Source organism: Halichoeres trimaculatus, unplaced genomic scaffold, assembly GCF_033239565.1.
Source record: "Halichoeres trimaculatus isolate MK-OKI-2021-1 unplaced genomic scaffold, fHalTri1.1 fHalTri1_scaffold_10, whole genome shotgun sequence".
NCBI classification, from domain to species: Eukaryota; Metazoa; Chordata; class Actinopteri; order Labriformes; family Labridae; genus Halichoeres; species Halichoeres trimaculatus.
The window spans coordinates 10635388-10650352 of record NW_027437187.1 but is presented as its reverse complement, the minus strand read 5'-3'; the positions used below and the strand labels follow the sequence as shown (position 1 = coordinate 10650352).

The following is a 14965-nucleotide window of genomic DNA, read 5'->3' as shown; positions in this document are numbered from 1 at the left end:
TTTTGCTGTCGAAATCATAAGTCTTAACAGTGTTGTGCATATCATGGTTGTGTTTTAGTATTTTCCTACTGAAGCTTAATATTTTGCCTTGATAAGTCTGAGTAAAACTTAAAGTGGAATCTGTGAAAAGATTAGAGAAGCACAGTGTCTTGATGATACATACCAATCGACTGTTTCCCCAGCAGTTGGCTCTAACAGATGGTTTCAAGATGACGTGAGTTCTAAGCAGAGGAGAAACAAAAAGCTTTAGACTTTTAATCATAAATGCATAAGTGTTTGAATATGAGTCTTTAGAAGCTGTGTCTCACTGGTGTGTCACTCCACTGCCGTGGAAGGTCTTCTGGCTCAGGTGGGTAGGACATCCAGGATGGACTACGGTACGAGGATGGTGGGGACATGACGAAGTAGTCTGAGTAACCCGAGCGGTTGGCGGATATAGCGTAGACTGCTGTTATTGGGTTGCCTATCAAAAGATACATAGATGTAAATACTGAACACAGTCAGAAGTCAGGTCATCAAAGCTTTGATTCAGCAAAGAGCCTCTCTGTCAAACCTGAGTATGTAGTGATGGACTGGTCCACAGTCACAGCTGGGAACGGGGTCCTGGACAGTGGCAGGTATGGGGCCCCGTTGAGCTGCTGGGCTTGCAGGCTGGGGGCCTCCGTCACACAAGGCTTCAGACTAACATCAGGAGTGGAGCTGCCAGGGGTGAGATATGATCGGTATTGTTTTATTGTTGAGATTACTTTTTTAAAGACTTTGGTGAGAAAATATATTAATACAACATCTTAATTGTTTGTTTTTTTATTATTATTTGCTCATCTTTGTATTTTTTTAACACATTGTTTCATAAAGTGTCTATTTTCAAGTGTTTTTGTGTGTACCGTCTTAGTGAGGTTCCAGGTGGTGGTCCTGGCCGTGAGGGGATCAGTGGTGGTGGAGACCCAATGCCCATATCAGGAAGCTGTGTGAACCTGAAACCCTACACAAACAGAACAATGTGATCAGAAATTTAATTACAAATCCTGCAATTAATTAGATTAATTTTTTTAATCGCCTGACAGCACTATTTGTTTTCAAATGGTATTTCACTGTTTTGAGAGCCTAAAATGAAATATGGTTATTGACAAACACACAGACTTTAAATCAACAGAGATGGGTGAATTTAAAGTGCTCACTGGTTTGGGAAGACTGCACTGATGAATATCCTCATAGCCTGTGCTCCTCTGCCTCCCCCCACAGGGATGGTTCATGGTCCCTGGGGCACTGGTCACCCCATCACTGTAGTGGCTGGTGTGGGATGGGTTGTAGCCTCTGTGGGCATGATGGTGGTGATGGTGATGGTCGCTAATAAAAGAGAGGAGTGGGAAAAAAAAGCTGAGTCATCAGGGAGACATGTCAAGAAATGTGAACAGTACTTTTTGATACTCTGATTTACAAAATACAGATAAAAAAAACAGGCAGTTGTCTTAGAAACATATGCAGTGAAGGCTTACTTGGCGTGAGGAGAAGGAGGGTCATGGTCTGGAGGAGCTAGGCTGAAGGCATTGCCTAGCAGCATATGCATCTGTGTGCGGACTTCATCAATGGATGGTTGGGAGCTAAGTGTGGATGAGTCAGAGCCACGGTGAGCCTTCACCCCCAAGCTTCCTGTGCCGGTGCCAACAGATCCTCCTCTGTAACCCAGCGAGCTCATCAGACGGTCCACGTTGGTCTCCTCAAACTGTTCAGGTTCACCCTGCAGAGCACACAGAGGGGCACATCACCAATTTCTCCACAAACTGATGAGGACACATAATTACCTATGGTAATGTGTATGACTGGTTTGCTCTATTATTTTGAGATGTGCTGCATGACTCAAGCCACAAGGTGGTGCTTGTGAGTGAAGAAAAACAACAGAAAAATAATGCTGCTTGGGTTTTATCATGATGAAGAATTAGCTCAAAAAAGCTGCAGTCAGTAAAAAAAATGTCTTTCTTGAGGTTTTTTTTCTTGGGCACTGACAAAACATATTCGAGGTTCTTCTTTTCAGTCCATCATAGGAAAGAAGAGTAAGTGTAAATATCAATATGTTCAGGTAGAGAGGTAGTTAAAGCAGAAACAGAAGAAACAGAGAGCTAACACTGGCATCACAAAGGAAGCCATTTCATGTGACACTTCTGAAATCAGAAGCATGAAACAAATTCCTTCATTCTTTCTTTCTCTCTCTTGCTTCTTTCCTTGCTCCTCTCCATGCAGCTCTGGTGGGAGGGATTAAGATGCAGGGAAAGGATTTCAGGATTGAGATGTGCCCTGGAGATGTTTACTGGATTTAGGGGTAACATTAAGCTTAGAAAACAAACTGACACACCTCCTTAAATGCTCTCTAACCACTCTCTCTTCCTTGTGGCTTTCCAAGCATTAGGTGCATTCATGTTGTTGACCTGCGTTAAGGAACCTGGCATACAGTAAAATCCCACTGTATGTAGAGTCACTGACATTCAGCCTGGATTCTGCTTTACTGAGTTGGAGTAAAGAGGCAGCATCAGTTTTTATTATTTCCTACATCCTCAGTATTTCATCCTGTCTCCTTCTATTGCTGTTGTTAAAAGGGAAACTGCATGCTCATTCACCTTTCATACTTTCCTCCTTTTTTTTAACTTGGCTCTGTTTTTTATCTTTGTGTGAAGCAGGTTTAAGGGGGTTATTAAATATTATTTGGTAATGATTTAAGAGTGTACCCAGAGGGGCTGTGTGAGAGTAAATAAAGAAAGGATTAATGAGGATTAAAGGAAAAATGTTCTTTGAAGATGATCACATGAGCGGCGAAGCTTTCCTTTGCCATGACCCTAATGGGATCTATTAAGAAGAATAAAAATCAATCTACACTTAAATCAGCATTCATCATGACTCAGCTTCTCCGGCTTGTTTGGGATCCAAGATTGCCAACAGCTTCACTTTGTTCTTCAGAAATATTTTTTCAGTAAATGTCTTCTTCAGTCAGACTCTCAGACCTGTTTTAAACTTCAAAGCTGAAGTTGCTTGCTTCTTACCTCTATCACAACTTCATTCATCATCCTCTTCCTGCTCCTGAACCTCTTCTCTGTGATTTCTTGCTACATTTTTGAATGTATAAGTAAGAACTTCAATTTTCTTCCATCTGAAAGTGGGTGAATTGTAAAGTGACTCACATCGTAGCCGTTGTTGCGGATGCCCCTTCTCAACCTTTCCCTCAGGACGAGCAGATCCAGCTCCGTCTCAACTGGACTCGGGCTGCTCAGAGACTGCCTGCTCCAGTAGGTGGGCTCCCGTGGCTGAGAATACCTGATGAAAATACATAAAAAAACATTATTCTTCAAACTGTGTGACACTAAAACTAGAGACTCAAAAATAAATCAATGCCAACAAAAATAACAGTAATACACTGCAGAATCTGAAATCTTATCAAGTGTTTTTGACTTATTTGTAGTAAAAATTGTCTTCTTATACGTAATATGAGCCACATTGACCTGACCAGTCCAGACAAATGTCTTGTTTGAAGATATCTTAAGATAAAAATGAGGTCTGAATTGCTTGTAACAAGTAAGAAAAATCTGCCAATGGAACAATAAAAAATTGCTCGAAAATTTGCTTAAAACTAGAAGAATGTCTTCTTACAAATAACTTTTTTTCTTGTTCCATTGGCAGATTTTTTTCCCAAGTTACAGCAAATCAGACATAACTTTTATCTTTAAATAACTTGAAAAAAGACATTTTTAGGTGAATGTGGCTCATATTTAGTCTAAGAAAACATTTTCTACTGAAAATAAGACAAAAATACTTGAAAAGATTTCATTTTTTTGCAGTGTAATAATGGTATAGGTAAACTACCACTACTTATATTACTAATACCAAAAATTATAAAGAAAAAATGTACCTATAATAAAAATGATGAAAACATCAACAAAATTAATAACAAAAATAATATCATTTTTGTGCTGCGTTGTGTCCAAGACAGATTTAATATTATTTTACCCTCCGTATAATCACTCCACTCCATGGGGCGATGCTTACCTCTTGTGGCATCCAGCAAAGGAGGCCCTCTTCTCCTCAGCAGTCATCGGCTCCTTCACGCTGTTTTCACGGCGACCCAGCCGGCTATCACGGTGACTGTAACCATGGTTTCCAGTCTCAGACAGAGAGAACTCCCCGTATCCCTTCCTTCGGGCTTTTTGACGAAGTTTGTTCCTGTAGTTCTCGATGTCTGACTTCTGCTTCAACCCACCATGGTTTGACTGCAAACAGTCAAAGATTTATTTCATCAAATCATTATTTTTCCCCCTGTCTTTACATGTACAGAGGAAGCTTGGTGAATTTCAGTAAGGAGATTTTAAAGGTTTTGTGTCTGTATTGAACACTGACACAGTATGTTTTATACATTTAAACACTAGGCCAGAATCCTCAGGTGAACCAGCCGCTCAAGGAGCAGTTCCTTCTCTCTTTGTTATTTTTATCTCTCCGTCACAAACTATTTAAACTGCTGCATCACTCAGGTGCATGTGTGCGGACTGACCTCTCCGTTGACGGCAACAGAGTCCTGGCTGTGAGATGAGGAGGAGGGGTAGGAGTAAGTTGGCTGAGCTGTCATGGGTTTGATTGTGATGAGACGCAGAGAGCCTGAATGGTCCTCATATGGGTCTGAAAACCAGAGGAAAACAACAAGGTTAGTCCAGGTAAAAGTGTGGGCTGTGAAGCTTTTTGTAAGAATCATAAACTCAACCAGTGCCATTCAACAACTGCGCAAATAGAGGAGGTTTGATAGTCTATCCATACAGGGCACCTGGGCCTTCACTGAAAACCATGATAAGTTGAGTTTACTTGAAAAATGATTATAAACCAGATACCTTAAGAAAACTAAGTAATGAAATAAGCTAATTAAACTCAAAATCTTAAGTAGTTATGATTATTAGGGGACATCTTTCTACTAAATGTCTTTAATCAATTAAACCTGATGCATATTTGTTACACATTAGAATATAAAGTAATGTTAAAAAATGTTGCATATCCATATCACTGTGACACATAACAAGTTGACCTTACTCAAAACTAAAGGATGTGATATCAATAAATTTGCCTTATAAATCAAGTAAATGTAATAATAAAAAAATGAAGCAGATCTGAATAACTAAATTAAATAACATTTTAAAGTTAAGCTGGGTCTCATATCCACAGCGTTCCCTCCTCACTCATGGTTACAAACATAGTCACAACAAAAATCTGCTCTTATGTCATAACTGTAGTAACCGTGAGTGAGGAGGGAAGACAGTAGATATGAGACCCTGCTGTTCATTGAAATATTGTTCTTCAGGGGGCACAGGTTGTCTGAGCCCCACAGCACTGACTGGTGGTCTGTGCTCCATGGCACAGGGTCTTGTGCCTACTGACTTTTGCAGTCTGCCTAATGGTTAATATATTAATAAATGAAATTTTGGCAAATTTTGAATTAAGTGTAAAAACTATATTTATTCATTTTTGACACAGTCAGTCCACACCGCATAGAGAATAGACAGTTGATCGATGTCACAAGAAGCTGGTCCGTGCTGTGACGCACAGACAAACAGTCCATGTCATGGGAACACAAAGAACCTGTGTCACTGCTGCATGTCTGGAAGTTCAGCAGGGTCTCATATCAACTGCGTCCCCTCCTCACTCACGGTTACAAAACACAGTCAAAAATAATGATTTTAAGTTGTGCTTACTTAAACAGTAACAGAAGCTAAATCAACTCAGAAATCATCATTTTTAACTCTTGAAAACTCAGGCATTTGAGTAAATTGAACTTACTCATTTTAAGTTTCAATAGCTTAGTCCAATTGAGTAATTTGAACTTTAAGGTTTTCAGTGTTGGATCTTACCCCTACACTGTATGTTATGTTTCATACTTGGACTTCGATAGGTGAGGTGTAATGAGAGTAATTCCAACTTAATATTTCTTATGCCTCATTTTCATTCTTCTGTTTTAGATAATTTTTCTTTTAATGCTTGATTTTAAAATTTTGTGGTATTTGTTTAGATATTTGATTACCATACCTTTTTGAGATGCTCTGCACATCTCTGCAAGACGTTTGCCTAAAGGAGGTCTAGTACCAAAATTTTTAAATTACATTTGTTTACCAAGTTGGACGGTGGGCAGGATTTTTGCCAACGTTGTTCTCCTCCTGTACTCTCTTTTATGTCTCTTCCTTGACCTTTTCTTCCCTGCCAGCACCTCCTCACCGTTTGTGCTTCTTTTGTGCAGCTCCTCTTTGCCGTTCTTGCTGCTGTTGCTGGTCGCTGGCCTGTGGGCTGAGGAGCTCTTACTGGTGTTCAGCTTTCCTGAGCCCTTGCTTGACATTGAGCCATCCTCGTCACTAGGCAACCTCCTGTTTCAACAATATCCAGAGAGGAGAGGAGAGGAGAGGAGAGGAGAGGAGAGGAGAGGAGAGGAGAGGAGAGGAGAGGAGAGGAGAGGAGAGGAGAGGAGAGGAGAGGAGAGGATAGGATAGGAGAGGAGAGGAGAGGAGAGGAGAGGAGAGGAGAGGAGAGGAGAGGAGAGGAGAGGAGAGGAGAGGAGAGGAGAGGAGAGGAGAGGAGAGGAGAGGAGAGGAGAGGAGGAAAAAGATCAGGTTAGGCTGAGGGCAACACTTTAAAATTCACATACTCAAAGTATGAGTTTCAGAAATAAAAGTAATACAGTATGGAAAACATCACAAATATTTAATATCAATTTTAATTCATGATTTGATTTGAATGATTAATATCAACATATGAAAGGTCTTTAGAATGTAAAATTAGGATTGCTTCACAGAGCCCTACAGGCTCTGGCTTTGGTTGTGAATTTCCACATGTTTGTTGTCCTCTAGAAGCAAAGGGTCTCTCCTCCAGCTCCTGTTTGGTTAACTCTGTGGTGTATTAATTGAACCACTCTCATTTGTCTACACTTGTGCATTTCTGTCAGGAGGTGTGATGAATTCATTTGTGGAGAAAATCTCACCACCAACAATGTAAGCATTATCTGTGGGTGTTCATAATGCTGTAGTAGAAAGATGTGTGAAATCAAATTGTGAAAAAGAAGTGTTTCCATCCTTCTGCCCAGAGGAGACAATTATTTCCTACTGGAAATGGGATCCCTTTGCTCTTAAACTATTCAAAGCTTGGCAATTTTCCTTAAATCCTTATCAAATGTGCCAGAGTTTGACAATAGTTTAACAGTATTGTTCTCAAACAAAGTTTCTGTCCTTACATTTAATTCTTTTTATGCTGAATGATTCTGACATGTTCGGTTTTAATTGGTTTATGGGTTTTAAACAGATGTTTGAACGGCTCTGTTGACAAATAAAGCTCCTGCTGTGTTCTGAACTGGATTGGCCTCATTAAAATCTTCTTCCTAACAGAGAAGCTTGCCTCAACAGCTTCGTCTTGACACTGGACTTGTGCATGGATTATCCAAATCTGTGACAGGCTGCACTGCTTACCGCTGGCCTCTCTGGCTTAGAAAGTGATTCACACACAAACACTCGTGTCAGGAACGACCAAAAGGCTTAAACAGTATACTCAAGGACTATACAATTCCCCTTTGGAGGTATTACCGTCTGGTCCCAGATATACAGAGGAATTAAACAGGAAGGCTTCACAAAACATCCAAGTTTACACTGCATCATGAATAAACGGGTCAGTGTTCTACCTTTTTTTCACATCTCATTTCCTGACATCCATGACCACATCGCAACAAAAACAGTTTGTTTGAGATCTGGGAAAAATAAAAACCTAAAACTTTCTGAAAGACAGATATTTTTTAGTTTGGCAGGAGTCTTTAAATGCAAATTAGTATTCTGCCTTACCAGTAGGAGCGGCCAATGGGACACAGATTACTTTTTCCAAGCGGTTTTTCCCAATTTGGTTTTAGTTAGTGTTTATTTCACAGCTTTTACACAGCCACACTATTACTTTGTAAAAATAATAGATAAAATAATCATGTTGATCAGGAACAAGTTTTTTTTTTTCGTATTTTTAATAACTGCAACCTAAAAGTATCACTATCTACTTGTGCTTTTTTCATTGGGTCCAAATTGTCTCAAGTTTGTTAAAGGCTCCGTGAGGACCGCAGTGATTGCAGTGACACCTTTGGCTATAACTGGTAGTGTTTTTTGGGGATGAGGACACGGTTTCCAATGAGCACAAAGCCATGACAAATGTGTGAAGCATGGATCTTCTTTTTAACACTCCTTTTCTTTGGTCAAGACAGCTTGAAGGGTTTAGGTAACAGAGCATGTGAGCAGGGCGGCCTTAATTTGAAAAAAGCGCAAAGCAGGGGTTTTTTTTATAAATGGGGTGACGGAGAGGGGCGCCATCCTGCTTAATTTTCACTTGTTTCCACTCACAAGAGTATGATACCCCGTTTACATGACAACGTTTCATCTGAATACGCTTACACGGAAACGCAGAGGGATTGAAAACGCTGTAGTTAGCATGTCAGCCCTGTAGTAGGCGCTATAACTGTCTTGTCCAGAAGCTGCTTTTGGGAGATCTCCACCACAGTACAGTTAAGCCAATAATCTGGTGTTTTGGCGAATACTAAGTGCAAAAGTGGAGCAACAGATGCACATTTTGTATAAAGACAGTCAGCAGATTCAGCAGATTCAGCAGCACAAGCACAACACGGTAGTTTGCGTCGATTGTAACAACTGTACTGTTGTATGTGCTAGTGCGAAGCAGCGTTTCCACTGAAAACACCAGCTTACTAGCGGCAGCGTTTCAGAAAAATTCCACTCTGGAGGCTGTTTTCAAAGTTTGCCTTTTTGGTTGGCTTAATCGCCGTTTCTGTGTAAATGTGAGGCTGAAACGCAACAAAACTTCTGCGTTTTACCCTAAAACGTTGTGTTGTAAACCACCCCTGAAGCATGCCCACATCTGGGCCAAAATCTCTTTAAATACAGTAACTGAGTAAAAATATTCTATTACTTTCCACCCATTTGGGGTCTATGGCTTCAAATAAAGATAAGTAAAATGTGCAGGCGCATATTTTTTGAGCGAGTGTGGAGCGAGTGTGGAGCAAAGATGCTGTCTTGGTTGAGCGCTGATCGGTGATGGGTGGAGCGGCATGGTAGGACTCTAAGCAGGGAGAGAGGCGGGCACCGCGGGTGGCGAGGAGCAGAAATCCTAGCTACTCCCCTCTGCTCATATCCTCTGCTAGGTAATGTATTCATTTGTAGTTATGTAGTGCTGTTGTTTGGAACATGAAAAGCAAAATTAAGTGCTACTCACAGCCTGGTCCTTTGGAATATGCCCACAATATGTAATTTTAGAGAATCCTGGTTATGTCTTACCAGTGCCGTTCTACCAACTCCAACTTTACCAAGCAGAGCCAACGTAGCCTCACTCTTCATTTTATTGATAGACTCTCAAGTTTGAACAGACCACTGCAGAATAACTGCTGACTGTGGGTTGGAATGGACATCATCACAAACAGTTTAGTGTTTTAGCTCATGCTCTATCACTCTGTTTAGCTTTCTTCTGCTCTGATGTCATTTTTCTTTTAGATAGTCCAGCTTCAATGTCCACCATTACTACAAAATAAATCCAAGAAATCCTTCGTAAAGGATTTGTGTCCTTCTGACCTGACCACAGACACTGAGAAATAATATTTAGAAATAATCAATTTTGGCACTGATAATATCATTTTAAATTGTAGATTATGAACAGACAGATACATAAAAGTGAGACTATGTCACTGGAGCCTGTAATGGACTGGTGATAATCAGAAACAGGCATTCAGGTATAGTCATTATGCCTTAACCTGCTCACAGCACTCAAACACAGGCAGGAAAGCATTCATACAAAGTGTCTCACCCTCCTTTCTGTATGTCGGCAGATGGAGGCCTCTTGCTGGCGGTCCCATCCTGGTGAGATTTTTTGTCCAAAGAAAGTGATAGTGGAGCATCGCGTACAGGCATCCCAAGCACCAGAGTGTCCTTGGTACCAGAGATGGTCTCATCACCAGTTCGGCACATGTGCTTCTTGGCGTAGTCGAAACCCTGGACCGGCTGAGGGAGGAAACAATGACACACATAAATCTTAGATTTCTATGGGCTCTGAGCCATTAGGACACACAAGTATGATTCCACTGTTTCAAAGCCTTGGGTATGCCTGTTGGAATGATACTCAAAAAATACACTATGAATTACAACTAAATTGATTTCAACACGCAAAGCACATGCAGTAGATACAAAAAGCAGCAGGATAGAGCAGTATTCAGTTTTTTTCCCTTTTGTCTTCACAGCACAGGCTGATAAGTAAGGGAAATGCAGCAATTTAATGTGATTAACAATGATCACTGCATGATAAACAGTTATACACTGAATGGCATGGACACAAATATGCTTGATATAAGAATCGTAAAGCATTACTAATAATGGGACAAGTGTCATAATGAATCATGTTGCAGAAATAATCTGACAATTAAACACACCACTGAAATGCATAGAGGGACTGTTAGATCCAAAACAGTTTGGCATAATTACTGAATATTTTCTGTCTGAGTGAATAAAGAGTGCACCAAACAGCGGTGGTGTTGCCTACGAAGCATGAGAAGATAAGTGTTTTGTCTGCAGTCGTATTTATTCTATTTCAGATAGTAGTAAAACATTTCCTCTTCTCAAGAGACCTGAATTGTCTCCAAACACAACGGCTGGATAAAAAAAACAGCCTCTTTGACGTTATAGGCTTTACTGCAGCCAACACTCAGCACCATCTCTTTAAAACTCAATAACCTTCAGTTTGCATAACAGAAAACGTGTTAAAGGGATTGGAAAGAGACCCTTTTTGCGTTACACAACAGAGAAGATAAAACCCTGAATTTCTCCTTCCCTTTCTATTTTAAGCGGTTCTAAAATGGGCTGCATAATGCATTTGTTGATGCATGCTAAATTCTCAGTGCATGTGAGGTTATGCAGCATGGGCATCAAGCTGGTGGCAGTATAATTAATTCATCAGTCCTACACACAGCTCAGCCATCATCTGGCTTCATCACACAGTCTAAGGCGGGAGACGAGTGTCTGGAAAATGATACATTAGAAACACGCATGCAGGGACAGGGGATAGAGAAGGAATGGAGATAAGGTTTATCGCCACGGCATGACTGAATATGTTAGTGGAAGAATTTTCTCCTAAGACTGCGGGGATGTAAGACCACAGTTTTAAATATAATCATTATGACACAACACACATTCACACACACGGGACTTAGAAATCATCACCACAAGCATCTGCGTGTGAGCCCCAGACCTTCTGCTGTCCTGTGTGTGTGTGTGTGTGTGTGTGTGCGCGTGTTTGTGGGCTTGCTTGTCAATGTGCGTGCAGATGAGCAGATAAAGGGCAGCAGGAAGAGAGGTACCCTATTAAATATACAGTTCCAACCACATAACTCCATCAATATCCATTATGTATGCTATTGAGCAGCAGACAGATGTGTCATGCAATGGTTTTTAGGAAATGGATGTGATTCATTTGGAGAGTATTTTCTGAAATGACTGTGTCAGACAACGTTAAAGGGAAGTATCTGGTTTCTGACCCTCAAATAACTTTCTCATTTGTCTCAGCCAGACACTCTTTGGACTCTCTCTCAAACTGACCTCTGACGGCATTTCTGACAAACAGATGGGCACCTTTTATCTTAAAGCCTTTAAAGATCATTTATAAAGCTTTAAAACAACCTCTTCATGTGTTTAGAAGCCATTATTCTTGCTTTATGTGAAGCTGTTTGAGTAAAACGCTGCACTGTGTGTTTGATTAAATGAATCGTTGTGTACTTTTGTCTCACCCTTATCAAAGAGACAACATATAAAAAGTCTGAACTGACATTTCAATTTCACCTCACAATTATTTTGGCCAAATGATTCGCTATTAAATTTTCAGGATTTGAAAACTTAAGGACATTAGGTTTTATTCAGATTAATAAGGTTTAGGGTTTAATTCAAAGTCCTGATGTACCATAAACAATCTTTGGGAAAAAACACTCAACCCCAAAGCTTCATCCCAGTAGCTGTACCAGTAGCTGAACCAGTAACTGTGCCAGCAGTGTGTAAATGGGGTCACATAATATTAATGGGCACTCTCCATGTTAGTCTCTACCAAAAGTCAATGAAAGCTGTGTGACTGACATGTTATGTAAAAATGCTCTTAGTGGAGAAATCATTACATCAGTACATTTACCATTGACTCGTTGGTCTCCATTGTTCCTGATAATTTCTCTCTTTTCACGTTTCTGTGGACCATAATTTTGGATATTTAAAGCTTCTGCTAGTGAAGTCTCATCAAATTTCATTTTCTACCACAGTTTGGCTTCTTGTGTGTTTTCTTGACTGCCTCCCAACTCTGCATTCTGTAAAAAGTCAAATGTTTGAGTCAAGCCACTTTCTGATTTAATAAAGCTTTTGCACTATACAATTATTGTATTATGGTTACTTTCTTTGCTTATGGTTTGTGCCTTTTATTTTCAACATTCTTATTTCTACACTCAACTCAGTTATCCACCATCTTTCCTCACAGACAATCTAATTCAAGTTAAATCCCAGGTCCCTCATAACTATCACAAACATAAGAGCAATAAAAGAAAAAAATCTTGTTCCTTCCAAATCCACTCTAGAAAAAAAGGGGGGAAAAAAAGCTTCACTCTAACTATACATAACCGTACAGCCCCACTCTCCTTCAATGTCTAGTCTGGGTGTCATCTTTGAGAGTACAACTTTTCGAGCCCACATCAATAATGTAAACTAGTCTGAATTTTCTCACTTGGGTGACAACATCTTGACCCCAAATGAACCCCTGTACCATCAAAAAACAGAGTATTCCTTTTTCAAGGTCTACTGGCCTAAATTCTTAAGAGAAGAAAAAAACACAGTAATGGGTTTGACCAGGGGTGGCCAAATTCTTTTCAGTGAAGGGCCAAAAACAAGCCAAGGTGGAAGGTCATGGGCCATAACTAAACATTCATGTTACAGTGCATGATATTAAATATGCCTATAGCATAATTGTGCAAAATGCGTACTCATACAAGTAATTTTGAAAATGGAAACACTTTTCTCTACTGTATTACAAAGCATGAAATTACTGAACATCCATGTGGCCCAAGGACCAGGTCTGTGTCTTCAAAGACATTTAGTGGGATACAACTAAAGAACATGGGGCGCAGCATGCTCCTTTGAAACCAAAATAGCGCATTTTCCATCCTTTTTAAAATAAGGAATAGAAACAAAACTGGATACCTGCTTGAATTTTTTCCCCCTGTAAATGATGGCTTTATTTACATTAATTTACAAAGATCTTACTCTTTTCAAAAATCAACTTTCTACCAACAAATTAGTCATACTGCTGTAGAATCAATTTCTGTAAAAAAAAAAAGGACTCATATTCCTGACTATTTGTAAACTTTCTCTTGTCAGAGTGCCACTGTCTCATACGCTCCATCCCAGCCATGACCCTGCATCTGCTCACTCTCTGGTCATAGACTTCCAGATTTGAGTTGACAAGTGCCACACTATTCCCAGTAACAGAGTGCTCATTTGTGGTCAGGATAATAAAAATTCAAACATTGGCAGCGGGCCGAAAAAAAAATTGCTGGCGGGCCACTTTTGGCCCGCAGGCCCCAAATTGGACAGCCATGGGTTAGACTGACAACTTAAGGTGCAATACAGAACTGATGACATTTTTATTTTACCGTATGCTTAAAATAACAGTAAGAGATCTAGAAGTTTCTTGCCACTAGCTCAGAAATGTATCCAGTGTTTGCTGGTCAAAAGGCTGCGTAGAAGTCATCTGACGTTATCTATTTATTTTCGTATTTGTACATGTCCTCATCCCAAAGAAAAACTTATCGAAGTGGCCAATAGTTTGATTACAACACTGCATCGTTATTGAGTCAATTAAAGCGATCTGACAGGCAGATTATTTTACACCAGTGGCTCTGTTAGACACAGTCTGAGACAGATCGCTTGGTTTGTTACTTTTGTGTCTTCTTGCAACTAAACCTGTCAGACCAAAGCACTCGACCTCATCATGAACATGCTTATGAATTACACAATCATATTACCAGTCCTGTTTACATCCACAACTGGTGAGTATGGTAGAATAACTCATGTCCACACAGTAGCCAAAAGCACAATTACACTGAGCAACAGCAACAGGCAGCATGTAATGATAAACAGTTGCACTCAAAATTATTCAACCCCCATTGTTTTTTTTGTTTTGTTTTTTTATTTACAAACTTTCTGCTGTTTGCAGTAAATAAATCAAACAAGAACAATGTAGATAGCTCAAAACTGTAACTTCTTGGGCGTGTGGATCAGCGGTATGTTTGGAGGAGAAACAATGAAGCACACATTCAGAAGAACACCTTGTCACACATACAGTGAAGCATGGCGGTGTTACAGTAATGCTGTGGGGCTGTTTTGCTTTTTCCAAAACAAAAAATCTGCAAAGGGTGGTGGGCAAGATGGATTCCAATGAGTATCAGGAAATACGAGGAGTACATGTCATGCCATCTGTGAGGAAGGTGAAGTTTAAATGTTGCTGGACCCTTGCCTGTGCATACTGAGAATAGCTCCACCACTTGTAAAACTCTGCTCAAGATGCACTTGTTCACTTTGGCCTTTAGGAGTTTAGTTACTTTTATTGTTTTTTTTTACTTGTTATGTTTATCTGTATTGTTTTTTTATGTTCTATGCTTGTATTGTTTTTAAAGCCTTCTTTGTTTTTTATCGTGTCTGCCTATTTTTACTGTGAAGCACCATAATAGGCCACTGGTTATTTAAATGTGCTCTATAAATAAAGCTGACATTGTCAATGACCTAAAGTAAATCTGAAAGTCCACCAAGGTTAGGTCCTAGGAGAAGTCCTGGAATATTCTAGAGTAGGGAATCAGGGTCCCCTGGCTTGGCCTTCACAGAAAATCTGGTTGGATTTGAGGACTGCA

The 14965-nt window shown here is 40.0% G+C and overlaps 1 protein-coding gene across 2 annotated transcripts in view; it reads right to left on the bottom strand.

Annotated features, from left to right (window-relative positions):
- Positions 1–14965, bottom strand: part of kiaa1549la (KIAA1549-like a) — a 50781-nt gene that overhangs the window by 4416 nt on the left and 31400 nt on the right. For both annotated transcript variants that reach the window (XM_074677010.1, XM_074677011.1), the window contains 11 exons: positions 9847–10040; positions 6235–6380; positions 4532–4656; positions 4033–4253; positions 3171–3303; positions 1497–1738; positions 1179–1347; positions 885–982; positions 554–699; positions 309–463; positions 164–221 (listed from right to left, as the gene is read on the bottom strand). In XM_074677010.1, the coding sequence (XP_074533111.1) occupies positions 192–221; positions 309–463; positions 554–699; positions 885–982; positions 1179–1347; positions 1497–1738; positions 3171–3303; positions 4033–4253; positions 4532–4656; positions 6235–6380; positions 9847–10040 (1659 nt within the window). In that variant the 3' untranslated portion in view covers positions 164–191. The remainder of the gene's footprint in view (positions 1–163; positions 222–308; positions 464–553; positions 700–884; positions 983–1178; positions 1348–1496; positions 1739–3170; positions 3304–4032; positions 4254–4531; positions 4657–6234; positions 6381–9846; positions 10041–14965) is intronic.